This window comes from Lachancea lanzarotensis, scaffold LALA0S02, assembly GCF_000938715.1.
Source record: "Lachancea lanzarotensis genome assembly LALA0, scaffold LALA0S02, whole genome shotgun sequence".
Lineage (NCBI taxonomy): Eukaryota > Fungi > Ascomycota > Saccharomycetes > Saccharomycetales > Saccharomycetaceae > Lachancea > Lachancea lanzarotensis.
Window position 1 is genome coordinate 968,197 of NW_019212880.1, and position 17,318 is coordinate 985,514.

The window sequence follows — 17,318 nt, forward strand, 5'->3', positions numbered from 1 at the left end:
TCGTAGTTCCTCATTCGAAAGCTTGGACTTCAACTACGTGAGTACATTTTTGGGTTGGCGAGTACCCGTAGCGTTTCCCATGAGTCCTAATATATCATCATCTATCACATCAACTTGACCGTGAGGCATACTGTTCAACTCTTCAAACCTTCATAGATTCTGACTTTCTAGACTGCTATGGGAGGTTCTAGTAGTCTGTCGAACGTTTTTGATATGCCCAATGGTAAGAAACGCAAGGTGAAAGCTCCAAAACAGCAAAACCTATATAATCAAGTTCGGCCAATATCCCTAGGTCAAAACCGAAACATTGATCAGAAGGAAGCAACCGTGAGGCGAAAAGAGATGTCCGACAAGGAACGAACTGAATTGCTTCAACGAATCATAGAAGACGGTAATCAGAAACATCCTTCTGGGCTTAGGGAGTTTATTCTGGGCTGCTTCCAACTAGCTGAACATAATAAATTTGACCAAAAGTCAAATCTAGTTCTAGTCCAGCAGCTGAAAGATCTGATCGGAAAGGCGTATGTGGAGAAAAAGGAGTCTCGCAATGATTGGTGGTCACAAACGTTACCTTGTCTGACAAAGAACTCGACAAACCTGCAATTGGTATGTGATGGACCGCAGAAAGATCAGCTTTCAGGATTTGTACCGCCGCCTCCTCCTCCACCTCCACCTCCACCTCCACCTAGCGCTCTCAAAAAAAAACCTTCACCACCAAAGCCTATTGGTAGACATGTATCAAACGTTGTTTCTGGTCCATCACCATCGGTCACTAACATGAAAAAGCCAACAGAAGCAGAAAGAAGAAAAAAACGTATGGAACGGTTCTCGGTCGTTTCAGCTGCTTCTAAGAATGATAGAGCTACTTCGGATGAAAATTTCGCCAACTTGAACGCTATTTCGACCAATTTTTACAAGTTCGACAAGAACAAACCGGTCGTGGGAAGATGCCAGACGCTCGAAAAGAAGTACTTGAGATTAACCTCGGAGCCCAACCCTGACCTTGTGCGTCCCTTGAATGTTCTTAAAAAAGCATTTGAGTTGGTGTTACGGAAATATACGGAAAAGGAAGCCTCGTACTCTTATCTATGCGATCAATTCAAGTCATTGCGACAGGACCTGAGGGTCCAAATTATAGAGAATCAATTCACACTAAAGGTTTATCAGACGCATGCAAGGATTGCACTTGAGAATAAAGACATTGGGGAGTTCAATCAGTGCCAAAGCAGGCTGGGGCAGCTTTTTGAGCTCCCGAACTTGACGAAGTCCAATTTAGAAGAGTTTGTGGGCTATAGAATACTATATCATTTGATGATGAACAACTTCAATTCAATCAACGATCTGAAATTAAAGTATTCACGAAGCGAAAATCTTGCCGTTTACAGGCATCCCATTGTCAAGCACGCTTTAAACCTGGCAAGAACACTTCTACTAGGCGACTATCACGGCTTTTTCAAATTGTATGCGAACAGTTTGGGTCCCTCTAGATGCCTGATAGACACATTCATAAATCGCGAAAGGCTTCGAGCTTTAAACACCATCTCGAAAAGCTATAATCAAATCTCTTTAAGCTTCTTGTTTGCAGAGCTTCAACTAGAGAATCACGAAATAGGCATGGCTTTTCTGCATCAGCTCGGTCTTGAAAAGCACATTGTAGTCAAAAATGGCGCCGACGACAAAAAGAATGCCATCCTCAACACCAAGACTAGTAGAATTTCAATCATGCAGCAATATGAAAAGGCCAAAAAAGTTGATATCAAAGGTCAAATATGAGCCAATACTTCACACTATAACGTGCTAATCCCAGTTGGGCGCAAGACCCAAAAGCGAAAACTGCATTTTCGAGCTCTCGTCTGCATTATCCATGTACCATTGAGCACTTTTCTTGACTAAAGGATCTTCAAGCAAGTCTCCAGATGACGCCCTGCCGATAAGCTTTGCGCCATTCGGACGCCGACCATCCATTTCGTATAGGTGACCTTGAAACTCGATAAATGTGATGAAATGCAAGTCTACTTCGTCCTCAGCGCTGGGTGCCTCGGTCTGTCCTAAAGACGAGTTCTCGTTGTACATTTCGCTGATGGAAACGATGAAAGCGTCGGTTTCTTCATCGGCATATCGATTATCGGCTCTCTTGTTGTGCGTCAAAAAATGCTCCAGTTTCGAGTCTTTTTCTAGAACTTCTGGGTTGTTCGACAGAGAATGTAGTAAAGCGTATAGACCACAAGCGTTCCTGACGGTCTGCTTCAACCACACTGGATTCTGCTTGATAGTAGAATCGCGAGGATCGAGAACTGCTGTTTGGTCACCAGAATCATCTTTTGCAGCTTCAAAAAACGAGTTGAGGGGGAAGAGTAGAATAATCGCTTTCATTGGCCGTGGCAAAAATGCCATTAAGTCCGGATCTGTCAGAGAATATATGTCATGAAATGCATAGTTAGACGAGAGTCCTAAACTATGAGCAAAGCTGGTAAAAATTTCGGGGTTTGACTCCAAGGGAACTACAGAACGCTGTGGACTCATCCTGATATGCTGGGAGAAGCAACACAAGGCACAAGGTGTCTCAGATTTGTACAACGTTGCTCAAATCCATCTTCTTGAGATGGCTCTCTTGAACCTTAAATTCCATTATATATGATGGCCATGACGTGTATAGTGATTTTCAATCATCTTCCCACTGAAGGATCCATCCATAGCCACACTGATATGCCAAGCAGTCATGCAAGCATCAGGTAATTGGAATACGGTTTCTAAAACCACGGAAAGTATCTTTTTGCGGTATTCTAAAACTCGTTATTTTCCGTGGTTTTTCGTCGAAAAAAAGTTGATAATTATTGGGAGTTCGAAGAAATCCATTTTGGCTGAACCTGATTAGGGAAGTCCCAAATCTACTTGATATGCCTCTGTGTTTATATTTACGTTGTCACCATTGCTGCTGTTTATCACTGGCACCATTCAAAATCTTTATCGCTTTGTACTTCGCTGTCATGAGGTGGCATCATCAAACGTCACGAAAAAAATGACAGGTACTTGTCTCGTTCCTAAAGAACCATAAATCGTCCTATCATACAAGTCGCTTTCTCAATTAGAAACTCTGGTCTTACGCTGGCTTGTTAATGTTCTTAAGAAACCTTCAAAAGCACTCACTGGCAAAATTAAAGTGCTGAATTATATTTTCGAAATAACGTCTCTTCTGACATATGTAGTGTTGGAATTGATGGACTATATGGGATAGTGTCAATTGCGTAACCAGAGAGTGTAAGAACCTCTGTCCGTCTAGCGTCAGAAATGTGACAAAGTGATCACAAACACGTGACAAGACGACTGCGTCACAAATAACAAGAACCTAGAATAACCATTGATCTAACAAGAACGAGGTCAATCGGACCAAGTGGCACCACTTACAGCGCTCGTATAGCTCCCGGATCAGACCATTTCCACCAATTGCACCCGGAATGCTTGAAGATTTTTTTATCCGTTGACGACGGAACATTTCCAGGAATTTGTATAAGAAGGGACGTCTTATACACTCCATAAGATCATTCAGCTTATACTAAAGACACTACGGAGAGATAAATAGATCCTATAGATCATTACTATTCAACAGAGAACAAATTATGACCGAGCAAACTAAGCAGATCAATAACTCAGACACTGCTGACGTAGTCAAGCCTCAATATGTAGAATACAGTTCAAAACGGTTGACTTCATTGCCTATACTCCTAGCTTCTGTATGCTTAAGATTTCCAGCCCGTCTGGAGATCTCTTGAGCTCAGGGATGTCTCAAAGATGTCACCAGCGTATGAGGTGATATCAGGTGGGATGAGCTAGGTAGTATACTATAGAAAACCAATCAACGATTAGACGCTCTCGAGTGAAGAACAAGAATTCCAACCCAAATGTGTTCATAGCTGCTCATTCTGATCTTCTTGGTATGTCTCTGAATCGCTCTCAAAGAGAGAAATTTGTAGCTACCCATATTACCCACAAGTACAACCTTTTGCATATCTTGCCGGGCATCGAACAAACACAACTAGCGGGACTATATCTCAAGAGTTTTTACAACGGTGTCAAGAGAAATCAGCTATGCTTGCCAGAATCTATCACAAATGGTACTAAATTTTGCGAGCAATGTGGAGTTGTCCACATTGCTGGCGTAAATCTCGAAATGCAAGTTGTCAAAAGAGAGACCAAGACCAGCGGGAAATCAGGAAGAACGTTACAGTACAAATGCACACAGTGCAGCGCGATAAAAGAGTTTGTATTTGAAGCTGCTGAAGTTTCTCGCGACGAATTGCAAAAAAGTACGAAGGAACTAGTTTCGGAAGGAACTTCTGCGGGCAAAATCAAACCACTCATGGAAAATGAATCCAAGGTGAAGAAACAGTCATCTGCTAAGAACAGGGCAAAAAAACGCAAGATGAACTCATTGTCTAACATGCTGAATAAGAAAAAAGAAGCCGATGCCAGCAAGAAGAGATCGCTCTCGTTGAACTTGAACGACTTTCTTCAAAAAAGTTGAAATAGAAGCCAAAAAAAAAAAACAAGAAGTGTGGTTATGCTACTTACAAACAGCCAACAGCGCTGATTCAAGTCTTCTTGAATGGATCCTAGACCATTTGGACATCAAAGAAACACTATGGCACGTTTAGAAAGTCGGAAAGACTTTTTGAAGCCCGGGACCCGTTGCCGTTGCTTTTGAGTATCGAAATATCGGAGTTGTTGTAGCTGCTCGAAAGAGACCCATTTGACGCAGCAGTGCGTAACGTAGAGTTAGCATTGGTGCTATCATGAGACAGCGCGGGTGATGTTACAGAGCTCGCAGCTTTGCCCAAAGCATCTACTTGGGCCACTGAGGTCTCAATCGATTCCTCGTCTATTTCAACAGCAGTGCTTCGTGTACACTGTCTCAACCACCTCCTGCGTCTATATTCACCCTTAGAACCATCCAGGTTCACGTCATATACCCATTTGGTTTCGATATCGATGTCGACATATTCGACAAACTCGGATTCCACCCACAGCACGGGATCCAGGTCTTGTTCCCATTTTGAGTCCTTGAGCCATTCCCATTCCAAGGGCGCTTTTACATCACTTAAATGATGAACGGCGTCTTCGACCTCTTTTTCAGATATTCGGTAGTCTGAAAACAAGGCATAATGGTCAGTGGAATAGCCTAGTAATTCCCACGTTTTATCGTGTTCCTGGAATTTCTGTACCTCGAAAATGGACGCTTGGCGGACCTCCTTCGATTCGTGATATTCGAAATATTGGTGTACTTTTGACTCTATTTTGCTTGACACCAAAAGCATTCGCAACCTGGTTTCCTCGGAGTAGATCTTACTTAAGACCCATTCCCTATTGTGCGGATGCAGTGCAAAAGCACACGCCCATCCGAGGAATATTAGTAGAGGTTTCACGGGCAAGACTCTCGATACAGAGTCCATGAAAAGCGCATTGAACCACGCCAATACGAGCAAACATAAGAACGCCGCGCTCGAAACACCTTCGTCGGTGAAAAATGCAAACCGGGCTAAAATCGCGTTGACGAAGTCGAATGCTGCGACATAAAGAAGCATATGGTTTTGCAAATCCGTCAAATTCAGCAAAAATTCTTTGCTGAACTCTGGAACCGGTTTGGGAACCTCGGCCCGGAAAAGGGGAGGTCCTCTTGCTGGAACTGGGTTTGACTCAAAAGCGCAGTTTGAGTCTGGTTTGTGAATTTTGAGATACTGCGGAACCATGATGCCGAATACCAGGTAAAACACCGGAATACTGGTCAAAGTCGGCAGCGGTTTCATCACTGTATAAGTGAATAATGACATTATTGAAAGTGTGTACGCCGTGTTCGTCCAGTTGAGGACTTTGATGATCTCGTCGATCACCAGGAATGGAGGCCCCAGTCTTGAGTTCATCTGAATGAAGTTCCGGCTCATTATCTGCACTGAAAGTCCAGGTCTGTTGCGTCCTGATTCCACTCTATGTTCGATAGTCTTTTTCGCCAGTTCTGATGATGGTGGCAGCGCCATATAGATCAATTTCTCCACTAGTTTGTCCGCCAAGTATTGCTGTGTGGAGTGTGCTGTCGTAGACCCAGCGCTTACCCTTCTTTCATCGTTACCAGATGTCTTGATACCACTACCATGGTGATCTGGACTACCAGTAACACTACTTCTGGGCTTCTTGCTGGAACTATCGTCCCAAAAGAATCCCGCCACGGAATCCATCCCGACGTTGTCGTCTTAATGACACCCACAGCTAGCCCTCCAGGATCTCTTGAGCTGCTGGTCTTAGGTTTCCACTTCAAATCTGAGATTTTAGCATATCAATTCATCAATTTATATCCAGACGAGATGAGATGAGACTTACGAACATATAAAAAGAGCCAAATGAAAGCATCAATTGTGAGCCGTTGAACCAGTGTTGATCTTTTGATGAACGTTAGTTCAAATGAAATTCGAGAGCTTAATCGACAGTCCAAAAGACTACGTCTCTAGCCTTCTGGTTGCGCCAGAAAACCCACATTTAATAGTTACAGCCTGGGATGGTACGGCATCGTTGTACGATCACGAGAAAAACAAGCTCTTAGAGCGAATTAAGCACGATTATGGCCTTTTAAGCAGCACCTGGACACTTTGGGGCAAAATCTGCGTGGGTTCGGTCCAAGGCGAGGTGTTGGAAGTGGATTTTGAGTCTGGGAAATTCGATTTGATGTCTGAGCAAGCAACGCTGGGAGTCAACGCTATGAGCAGCAGTAATGGGAATGTCGTAGCCGGCTCTTGGGACGGTAGTTTGCAAGTGATAGACCCCAGAACAAGCAAAGTAGAGTACCATCAAAAACGGTTTTCAGAAAACCGTAAAGTGCTTGCTCTCGATTCCAACGAGGACATCGCAGTGGTGGCATACACTGGCGGAAAGGTGGTCGTTTACGATCTCAGAAACATGGACCAACCTGTGGGGACACAAGATTCGGGTCTAAAGTTTCAAACCCGCGACATCAAACTGATGCCGCAAGGCCAAGGCTACGCACAGAGCTCGATCGATGGCAGGGTAGCGGTCGAGTATTTCGATAATGAGTCGCAGAGACTTGCCTTCCGCTGTCATCGCATGAACCTGACCGATAGTCAGTTTGTTTTCCCCGTGAACTCGCTTGCGTTCAGTTCCAAGACAAATCGTCTGTACACGGGAGGTTCGGATGGGAAAGTGTTTGCTTGGAACATCGAAACCCGCAAGAAGACTGAACAGCTACTTAAGACTGAGGAAAGTGTTGTGAGACTGGCAGCGCACGACGATATGTTGTTTGTGGCTGCTACAGACGACTCTTTCAAGACTATGGCTACAGTGCAAGACGTGGAAATTCCGAGCAGCCGAATTTATTTTACAAAACTATAAACAAGTGGCTATTTTTTCATTTTTTTTGAAGAGTTGCTCTTGTTCTTTTGAGAGTTCATCTTTCTCTTGACGGCTTTTACCTTTTCCATCAAAACCGCATCGTCTATCAGTTGGTATTCGCTCCTCAGCGAGCTAAAGCTGTTTTGAAAAGATTTGACTTCACTCCGCAGCACGCATTCTGCCAAATTTTTCTTGAATTCTGGCGTGTTTGGAGAATCACTATCAGGTGGAGGTTCTCTGAATGTATGGCTTGGGTACTCGCGCAGTCTCAAGTCTAGGGCAGATTCGATTATGTGTGCGCACACTTTTGTGATCTCGTTTGAGTTGACGCTTTGAAGCGCCCTTTTGACCAACCGTTGCAAGAAGTCAGTCAAACCTTTATCGCTCAATGTCTCTATCCGAGGTAACTGGAGGGAACATGCTATAATTTGACACAGGGTAATGCATTCGGGCGAGATCTGGCCGTCCACATAACAATCGTAAGAGTCCAGCACCAAAGGCTCGCTTTCTAGCACCTCGTCTCTTATTTCTGACCGATTTTGTATGAAATCCAAGATTTTGTCAATTATTCCGCGAGAGCAACCAAGACAAGCCTGCATGGCTTGGACAACAGTGGAAAGCGGTATTTCGCCACAATCGTATTTGGAACCGGTCCATTCAACGTAGCCATACCGACGTAAAAGCTCCGAATTGGAAAATTCGCCATAAATGTTGTACACCTGGTCGCCGCTGAATATATCGTCCACCGCTACCATGATCAGCGACTCCGGTGAATATGTTAAGTTTGCATTGCACTTGTGGGTATCAGCGTTGAGCATATCAGCCATTGGCACCATAGACTTGATGTATCCATCTTTCCAGACCGAAATCGGGCCCATTGTGTCGTCCAACCCTTCATCATTTTGTTCTTCTTCATCTTCATCTTCTTCGTCCTCGTCATAATCCGGGCGTTCCATATCGAAGGAATATGCCATTACAACGGATGCTACATGCACGAACTCCTCCCACGTCACGGATTCAAGCTGCGTCAGATTGAGCTCCTTTACGCAACCCATGACGGTTTCGTACATTGCACGAGCGCCGTCTCGTCCGATTCTGCTGCGGACTGCGGACGGACCCAAACGAGCCACTTCTTCGTCTGTCCAGTACATTAAACTGTCCATGCTTGCCTGTTGGGGCCACACCTGGAAGTACGGCCACCATTGGCTTTTTTCCTGTGCCATTTTCAGCTCATACAAAATCACCACGATCAATCCTTCCCAGTGGCCCAGCTTGTGCAGGAAAAGCTTGCGAATTTCTGGGTTTTCTGTGCTCAAACTCGATGTTATCACATTCAACACACTTTCACGTTTAATCTCGAACAGCTTCTCGCCCTTTGCCACGTTTTGCTCCGCTAAGATACATCTTCCCTGCTGCGCATCTGTTGGATGCTGCAGCAACTTGATTTTGTCAGAAATCCATACTTTCTGGTCCGTTTGAGCCCAATCCAAAAATCTCTGGGTTCTAAGATCCGCATCACTGTTCTTATACGCCATCTCAATCGCCTCAAACACCTCCGAGTCCTTCGTTTGAAGCGGTTTTTATCATCGCGATGGGCTCGATTTCACTGGAAATTTTGTCAAGTTCTCAAATCTTTCATTAATCTAACCCTTCGTTGAAAGTGCTATCACCACTTTTTTAAATTTACAGGTAAAATGAGATCAGAACTTTCCAGAACTCAAACGTCGACTAACCAACACCTTCAAGAAGTTCACCTTTTACAAGTATAAAAAGTTCAGACTTTCTCGAGTTTACCGTCGAGCATCAGGAATTGAAATATATACGACAACTTCAATCTTTTTTTGATAAGATTTCAGTCTAGAATACTGCAATTTCGAGATGTCTGCTGAAGAGTTTAAGAAACAAGGAAATGCTGCTTTCGTAGCGAAAGACTTTGGTAAAGCCGCAGATCTATTTTCGCAGGCGATTGAAGCATCGGAAACACCCAACCATGTCCTTTACTCCAACAGATCGGCGTGTTACGCTTCGTTGAAGCGTTTTGGGGATGCTTTGCAAGATGCAGAAAAATGTATTGGAATCAATCCAAGTTGGTCAAAGGGCTACAACAGAGTTGGTGCGGCACAATCGGGACTCGGGAACTTGGACGACGCGGAAAAAAACTACAAAAAAGCTTTGGAACTAGACTCCTCAAATAAAGCAGCTCAAGAAGGTCTGGAACACGTGCAACGCACCCAACAGAGCAGACAACAACAGCCAGATCTAGGGTTTGGTCAGCTCTTTAACGATCCCAACATGATCGAAAAGCTCAAGCAAAACCCCAAGACTGCGGAACTCATGAAGGACCCTCAACTCGTGGCCAAAGTTTTGCAGTTCAAGTCCAATCCTCAGGCGATGGGAACCGAGTTTTTGCAAGACCCACGCATGATGACAATAATGGCGGCTCTTTTGGGCATAGACCTAAGCATGGGCGGTGAAAACCCGGCTGGAGAGTCTGAAAATCCCTCTAAAAAGGCTGAGGCCTCCAAGTCTACGGAATCCGAGGTACCAGCAACCGAACCTACCAAGCCTAAAGCCCCTGAACCAGAAAGCCAGCCACCGGTTACTCAAGAGGACTCAATGGAAGTTGACGAACCCGAAGTCGATTCTAAGGCTGCAGCCGATGCCGAAAAAGCTGAGGGTAACAAATTTTACAAAGCTCGTCAATTTGACGAAGCCATTGAGAAATACAATAAGGCTTGGGAACTCCACAAAGATATTACCTACTTGAATAACCGCAGTGCTGCGGAATACGAAAAGGGTGACTATGACCAGGCGATCAAAACTTTGACAGAAGCCGTGGAGCAGGGAAGAGAAATGAGAGCTGACTATAAACTCATCGCTAAGTCTTTCGCTCGTATCGCAAACGCCTACGTAAAGCAGGACGATCTACAAAATGCGGTAGAATATTACCAAAAATCTCTAACAGAGCACCGTACTCCAGACACCTTGACCAAATTGAGAAACTGTGAAAAGGAACTCAAGATTCGTGAAACTGAAGCTTACGTTGATCCAGAAAAGGCTGAGGAAGCTCGTCTAGAGGGAAGAGATTTTTTCACTAAAGCCGACTGGCCTAACGCAGTGAAATCGTATACCGAAATGATCAAGAGAGCTCCAGAAGACGCTCGTGGATACTCTAATAGGGCAGCAGCTTTAGCCAAGCTGATGTCGTTTCCTGATGCCATCAAGGACTGCGACATTGCGATCCGCAAAGATCCAAACTTCATCAGGGCTTACATCAGAAAGGCTTCTGCACAAATCGCTACTAAAGAATTTGTAGGTGCTATGACGACACTCGATATCGCTCGTACAAAGGATACTGAACTAAACAAGGGATCTAGCGTAAGAGAAATTGACCAGCTTTACGCCAAAGCTTCTCAACAAAGATTCCAGCCCTCTGATCCAAATGAAACTTCAGAACAAGCCTATGAAAGAGCTTTGAAGGATCCAGAAGTCGCTTCGATCATGCAAGACCCAGTTATGCAGAGTATCTTATCCCAAGCTCAACAGAATCCTGCCGCATTGCAGGAACATATGAAGAACCCAGACGTTTTCAGCAAGATTCAAACCTTGATCGCTGCTGGTATTATTCGTACGAGATAGATGTTTGTCTCGTTGACCAATACACATACATCATATGTACGTATTATTTTAATTGCACCATTCAAAGGCCCAAAAGGCTTCGCAATTGACGAGGCGTAAACTTTACCTACGTTTATTTCACTTGGTCTTCATCCGCAGCCATTTTATGTTGCTACATGCTCCAAGACCCAAGTCAACTAATCTTCATCAACCTCCTCATGATTTAACTATTCATGTATATAAATCCGTCGTCAAAATACATACCATTCTTACCCTATATTTACAGTTTCATTTCTCAGATTTCTTCCTCTGGGTCCATAGACTCACCTTCCTCGTGGTTCGCTTTCACAGTAAGCTTGCCGTCGACGACATCAACATGCACTGTTTCGTCAGGTCTCACTTGGCCCCTCAGCATATACATAGCCATGGGGTTCAGAATTTTCTTGTGAATTAACCTGTTAAGTGGTCTGGCACCATATAATTGATCGTAGCCGTTTTCCGTTAACCATTCCTTCGCGGCTTCAGTCAAGTCAAGCTTCATTCGCTTATCTGCAATCCTATCTTGAATTTCCTTGAGTCTAATATCCACGATGGAGCGTAAAACCTTCTTCGACAACCGGTTAAACACCAAAATGTCATCAATTCTGTTGATGAACTCAGGTGGATACGAACGTTTCATGGCGTCGATAACTTTCGTTTGAGTCGCGTCACTGACCTTGCCGTCATTTCCAACTTCCGTGTCTGACAACAAAATATCCTGACCGATATTGGAAGTCATGACGATCATAGTGTTGCGGAAATCTACTTGATGTCCTTGCGAATCGGTTAGCTTTCCCTCATCTAAGACTTGCAGCAAGACCTTGCTGACGTCAGGATGTGCTTTTTCGAATTCGTCAAACAATACCACAGCGTAAGGCTTCCGTCTGACCGCTTCCGTAAGTTGTCCACCAGATTCACTCATGACGTAGCCGGGAGGTGCACCTATTAGACGCGAGACCGTGTGCTTCTCTTGGAACTCAGACATATCAAATCTTATTACATTCGAATCGTTATCAAAAAGAAATTCTGCGAGAGCTTTTGTTAATTCAGTTTTACCGGTACCAGTTGGACCCAAGAACATGAAACTTGCAATAGGCCTTTTTTCACTGGTGAGACCTGCTCTTTGCAATCTAACAGCATCTGAAATTGCGTCAATGGCCTCATCTTGTCCGACTACTCGTTCCTTTAATGAGTTTTCCATGAAAAGCAGACGATCCTTGTCGCCCTGGAGCACAGTTTGCACTGGAATACCAGTCATTCTGGCAATGACAATGGAAATGTCATCAGAAGTGACGGAGTCATGCAAAAGATTTTTTTCCGCATCCTTTTCTTGCGTATGTGCTACCTTTTGCTCAAGTTCGGGGATTTTTGCATACCTCAATTCTGACGCTTTGGCAAAATTATTTTCTCTTTGTGCAATTTCCAAATCGATTCTGGCTTGTTCCAAATCCGCCTTTGCAGTTTTGATGGAATCAATTTCAGCTTTCTCTTTCTCCCATACCTCAGTAAGTCTTGAATGTTCCGCCCGCTTGGCTTCTAAATCTTCTTCTAAAGCAGTTTTTCTTTCAATTGACAAGGGATCTGTTTCCTTTTTCAAGGATTCAAGTTCGATCTGAATTCTGGTAATTGCCCTGTCTAACGTCTGGATGACATCGGGTTTCGATTCGTGCTGCAGACGTAACACTGCACAGGCCTCATCCACTAGATCAATGGCTTTGTCGGGTAAAAATCGATCATTGATGTAACGGTTAGACAACGTAGCAGCGGAGACCAGAGCAGCGTCAGTGATTCTAACACCGTGATGAACCTCATATCTTTCCTTCAAACCTCTCAAGATAGAAATAGTATCAGGAACATTGGGTTCTGTCAGCATGATGGGTTGCAATCTTCTAGTTAAAGCCGGATCCTTTTCTATGATCTTGAATTCATCGATGGTGGTGGCCGATATACATCTCAATCCTTTGGCCAACCGGGGCTTCAAAATATTGGATGCATCCATGCTCCCGTCTGTTTTCCCCAGTCCCAAAAGCATGTGCACTTCATCGATGAAAACAATTACTTCACCATTGGCTTTGTCGATTTCTTCCAAAACGTTTTTGAGCCTTTCTTCAAATTCACCTCGATATTTGGCACCTGCCACAAGCGATCCCAGATCCAATGCTACAAGTTTTTTGTTCTTCAAAGAGTCAGGAACTTGTCCACTGACGATCCGCTGGGCTAGACCATCGATTAGAGCTGTTTTACCCACACCTGCGCGACCTATCAGAACTGGATTGTTTTTGGTACGTCTTGACAGAATCTGGATTGATCGTGCGATTTCATCGTCCCGGCCAATAACCGGGTCAAGCTTTCCTTCTTGAGCCAATTGGGTCAAATTTGTTCCAAATTGCTCCAACGCCGGTCTTTGATCAGCATTATTCGCATTCAAAGTGATAGAACGTCTGGAGCATATTTGGAATCCACCATTACTCCAGTCTTTTGAGTTCGAATATCTAACTGGCGTGCTTAAAACCGACGATGCACTTCTAAACGCTGTGGTTGGCAGCAACGCTAAGTTGCGACATGCGTTTCTGCGCAAAGCAGCATTTCTTGTCAATCGTAGCATGATAAGAAACTCCTAATTCTTTAGCATTCGAAAGTTTAAACGATTCCAAAGGTCAAAGCGTTGGTATCTGGTGAGTCCTTTTATATGACATGCGGTGTAATAGTCAAATCGATCAATCCCTTTGGGATATATTCTAGAAAGACCCAGATGAGTTAGGAGGAATATCAATTTGAATATCATGTGACGCAGAATATTGTCGTTCCCGTATTTTGTGACTTGGATGAGGAACAGAGGACCGGAGTTTTTTAGCCGCCGAAGTTCACAAACAAATAAAAGAGGCAATAGTGGATTTTTTGACGAAGTATTCAAGTAGCAGAAGTTCCTTCTTTGTTTAAAATGTTTTCGGTGTTAAGCGGATGTTTTAAACTTGAAATATTGTCATTTGGAGGTGATTTTCTTTCTTTGATCTTGTTATGATGTATCGGGCAAGGCGATATATGCCCATTTGTAAACCCGTCGTTCGAGCGTAGTCTCGAAGGGTGTAATCGCACACACGAAAACGTGTCCAAGAGCCGGGTCTAATGGAATTTTGCTGAAATGACGCGTGAAAGTCGTCATAAGAGGAGCTTTCATACTGTAATATTCGGCTAGTTCGTTGACTTCTATCCGAGACGAATTGATCATCTCCGTATCTGTATGTGCTCTTGCAAGATAACGGTGTTCAATGAGAAACACAAGTGGCGTTCATGATGCGGTCTTGTAATCATCATAGCGTTCATGATGCAGTCTTGTAATCATTCGTTTATGCTTCAGTTCAATGGCAATATGAGGACTCATGTTACAAAAGCTGGTGACCATTTTCCATGGCACTGAGCACCGAGATTGGTTCCCGGGAAGGTTGTTTTGTGACCTTGTGGAGTGTAAAATGCGTTGAACTTTGAGGTACGGCCTATACCGTTTATAATATGAGTGTTTGGGTTTCGTACACGATGACTTTCCAGTCAGCTAAGGGAAGTTGTCATATTTGTGAACACAAGCCTGTACCAAGGGGTTTGAATTCTGAACCGGTGTACAAATCGGCTTTGAAAGATACTTTAAGAGAAGTAAAGGAGCGTGAAAGAAACAGATTACTGGATTTTTGTTTCCGTATATAGTGATTTGGATGGTATGAAACAGTGGTTTAAGAAACACCTACGAGAATGTCCATAGGGACGTAAGTTTGAGGCAAATGGGGACAATAGACGTGAGAATCGTCATTCGATGGATTTTGAGTCCAACGTGTGAAAAATCCCGGCACGTGACCATTTGGATGCAAAAACCACGCATTAGAATTTGATTATCTCGCTCCCGAGATTTTCGTGACGACTCTCTCCACGCGCCCCCATTTCCTGTATCTCCCGCCCTATTTCTCATGTGTCTGTCCACTTCTTTCCATTTCTTGTCTCATCCTCGTCTTGAAAGAAGCCAAATCAATATCCGCTCACGTGATCAACGACGGCAATTGGGGTGATCAAGTTCCACCACACTTGAACAACGACGTTCTCGCCATATTTTAGGCAACAGTGTTTTCTTACCTCCACAACTCGGTTCAAGTCTCAAAGTATACTCAAATACCCTTCAACTTCACAGAATATCTGTTGAAGTACCCATTTTAAGTCAAACTCTCTAATGTGATACTTGCCTTTATGTTACAGACACTCTCTCGACAAGATGTTCGACAAGATGTTCAACAAGATATTCGACTGGATATTCGACTGGATATTCGACTGGATATTCGACTGGATAATCTACCAGATGTTCGACTAGACAAACCTCCCCTTCTGGTCTCGTGACCTCTTTTGTTTCCCCTGCCACTGATTTTTTTCGTCTGCTTACGTTACGAGTATAAAAGGCCGTGAATGACAATATAACATGATGGTAGCGTAAGCAAGCACTCGTGAAGGGAGATCTCATCGCCATTTCAGTAATCGCAGCTACGTGAGTGACCACTACCATAGCCGTACAGCAGTTTTGGACCGTGGTATTTTTCGACCTGGCACATACATTAAATGATTCCTGTGCTTCCAATGGGAAACACACCTGATGGGGAAAGTAGCAATGTTGGTGGCCACGATCAACGCAACCATTCAACACCAACAGCTACAACAGCTACAACAGCAGCAACAGCAACAACAACATCATCAACACCATCCGCTTCAATGTCTAGAGACCCATCAAGTATGGTTCCAGGCGCTTCAAGAAACCCAGTCACCACGGGTGTGGCGGTGAACGTCCCCCAGCACCATGTTTCGGCAAACACCGGATCCGGTGGTAGAAATTCGGAAAATAACATGGGTCACGTGCCGCAGACGTCGGGCGTCGGAGTCGTATCTAACGACAACAGCAACAACCCGTTGGTGATGGGAGGAAATGTGGGTATTTCAAGCGGCGAAGCGGACCCTACAGGTCGCAACAAGAGTGGTGGACTGCCGTCTCATTCCGGAATGCCCCTACGGCCACACCAAAATGCCGTAGCCATCTCACCGTACATGGCGCAAACAACATCGCAATTCAATGCGCAATTCCCGATGCACAGTCTCATACCTATTCCACCGGGCGGCTCTCCATCTCTCAACGGCAACGAGGGTGACCACGGTGAAACAGATGCGGAGGCCCACCTGGCTGGAAAATCCGGAAAGCCGCTGAGCAACACGAAGCGTGCTGCGCAGAACAGAAGTGCCCAGAAGGCATTCCGGCAAAGACGCGACCGCTACATCAAGGATCTGGAAGCCAAAGCCGAAGAATTCGACCGTTTGGACGCACAGGTGGCAGCGCTATCGCAAGAAAATGAATCTTTGAAAAGATACGTTATCGAGCTGGAACAACGGCTTATGGCGACGCACGCTCCGTAGTGCAGGGTTCAAGAGAGGGCTAGATCTGGGAAAGAAAGGTACTGGGGGATCAAGAAGGCCATAAATAAAACTGTAGGTTTCCGTGAGCACTTCGCATTTCCTGTCTTTAAATGTAATATATTGATTTCAAACATTAAAATGATGCTAATTATGATGTGTGAGAATGAAAGAACGGGAACAAGAGAAAGGATGGATGCTCAAGGGCGGAAGTTTATGGTCTAAGAAGGTAATGAGAGCAGTAATTAGAGAAGAGGTTTAGGGGATTACAAATGCAACGCCGCGGATAAAAATGATGGTAATGACAGATAGTCACGTGACTTGAAGGTGTTCATAACAAGGCAAGTTGTTGTGGGCAGCACAAGCTTTACTGTGTTATCAGTTTTGTATTTACTGTTGTGGTGTTCGAGCGAAATCAATATCTGTTCCACAGAATTTTCATCAGTAGTCAGATGTGACTGGTTGGTCCAAAGTGAGAACGATTAAGGTACTACCCAGTAAACTCTCCCAGCGCGATAGCGTTAACGTTGCTAGCACAATGTAACAATTAAGGTTACCACTCCGGGCCAACATCTCCTTTCCACGAATTAAATAAATTATTTTCAAAAAGATATGGACGAGACCGGAGTCGAACCGATGACTTCTCGCATGCGAAGCGAGCACTCTACCAACTGAGTTACACGCCCATGATGATATTCCTGGAATTCATTCCCAGAACCGCTGGGCCATTGAGGCTCCACGATCGTTGAATTTGTGATGAAGAGAATCTGACATGACGAATACTTGTATTCAAGGTATTCAAGATATGAAATGAGCTGACAACCTAAGTTATACAT

The 17,318-nt window shown here is 44.3% G+C and overlaps 9 protein-coding genes and 1 non-coding gene across 10 annotated transcripts; 5 read left to right on the forward strand and 5 right to left on the reverse strand.

Annotated features, from left to right (window-relative positions):
* Nucleotides 1-177: 177 nt before the first annotated feature.
* On the forward strand, nucleotides 178-1,773 carry THP3 (LALA0S02e10946g1_1; the record flags this gene model as incomplete). Its single annotated transcript, XM_022774058.1, has 1 exon — nucleotides 178-1,773. One exon carries the CDS (start codon nucleotides 178-180, stop codon nucleotides 1,771-1,773), a length of 1,596 nt encoding a protein of 531 aa, XP_022627521.1.
* A 24-nt stretch (nucleotides 1,774-1,797) lies between these two features.
* On the reverse strand, nucleotides 1,798-2,523 carry YUH1 (LALA0S02e10968g1_1; the record flags this gene model as incomplete). The annotated part of the gene is made up of 1 exon (XM_022774059.1): nucleotides 1,798-2,523. The coding sequence occupies one exon, from the start codon at nucleotides 2,521-2,523 to the stop codon at nucleotides 1,798-1,800; it is 726 nt and encodes a 241-aa protein (XP_022627522.1).
* A 1,411-nt stretch (nucleotides 2,524-3,934) lies between these two features.
* On the forward strand, nucleotides 3,935-4,522 carry SNM1 (LALA0S02e10990g1_1; the record flags this gene model as incomplete). Its single annotated transcript, XM_022774060.1, has 1 exon — nucleotides 3,935-4,522. The coding sequence occupies one exon, from the start codon at nucleotides 3,935-3,937 to the stop codon at nucleotides 4,520-4,522; it is 588 nt and encodes a 195-aa protein (XP_022627523.1).
* A 115-nt stretch (nucleotides 4,523-4,637) lies between these two features.
* PEX29 (LALA0S02e11012g1_1) lies at nucleotides 4,638-6,227 on the reverse strand (the record flags this gene model as incomplete). Its single annotated transcript, XM_022774061.1, has 1 exon — nucleotides 4,638-6,227. One exon carries the CDS (start codon nucleotides 6,225-6,227, stop codon nucleotides 4,638-4,640), a length of 1,590 nt encoding a protein of 529 aa, XP_022627524.1.
* Nucleotides 6,228-6,450: 223 nt separating this feature from the next.
* BUB3 (LALA0S02e11034g1_1) lies at nucleotides 6,451-7,392 on the forward strand (the record flags this gene model as incomplete). The annotated part of the gene is made up of 1 exon (XM_022774062.1): nucleotides 6,451-7,392. One exon carries the CDS (start codon nucleotides 6,451-6,453, stop codon nucleotides 7,390-7,392), a length of 942 nt encoding a protein of 313 aa, XP_022627525.1.
* Nucleotides 7,393-7,400: 8 nt separating this feature from the next.
* Nucleotides 7,401-8,927, reverse strand: RKM4 (LALA0S02e11056g1_1; the record flags this gene model as incomplete). Its single annotated transcript, XM_022774063.1, has 1 exon — nucleotides 7,401-8,927. One exon carries the CDS (start codon nucleotides 8,925-8,927, stop codon nucleotides 7,401-7,403), a length of 1,527 nt encoding a protein of 508 aa, XP_022627526.1.
* Nucleotides 8,928-9,270: 343 nt separating this feature from the next.
* Nucleotides 9,271-11,031, forward strand: STI1 (LALA0S02e11078g1_1; the record flags this gene model as incomplete). The annotated part of the gene is made up of 1 exon (XM_022774064.1): nucleotides 9,271-11,031. One exon carries the CDS (start codon nucleotides 9,271-9,273, stop codon nucleotides 11,029-11,031), a length of 1,761 nt encoding a protein of 586 aa, XP_022627527.1.
* A 274-nt stretch (nucleotides 11,032-11,305) lies between these two features.
* On the reverse strand, nucleotides 11,306-13,654 carry HSP78 (LALA0S02e11100g1_1; the record flags this gene model as incomplete). The annotated part of the gene is made up of 1 exon (XM_022774065.1): nucleotides 11,306-13,654. One exon carries the CDS (start codon nucleotides 13,652-13,654, stop codon nucleotides 11,306-11,308), a length of 2,349 nt encoding a protein of 782 aa, XP_022627528.1.
* Nucleotides 13,655-15,642: 1,988 nt separating this feature from the next.
* LALA0_S02e11122g (LALA0S02e11122g1_1) lies at nucleotides 15,643-16,485 on the forward strand (the record flags this gene model as incomplete). The annotated part of the gene is made up of 1 exon (XM_022774067.1): nucleotides 15,643-16,485. The coding sequence occupies one exon, from the start codon at nucleotides 15,643-15,645 to the stop codon at nucleotides 16,483-16,485; it is 843 nt and encodes a 280-aa protein (XP_022627529.1).
* Nucleotides 16,486-17,095: 610 nt separating this feature from the next.
* LALA0_S02e11144r lies at nucleotides 17,096-17,168 on the reverse strand. Its single transcript has one exon. It is a non-coding gene; the product is annotated as a tRNA-Ala (tRNA).
* Nucleotides 17,169-17,318: the final 150 nt, after the last annotated feature.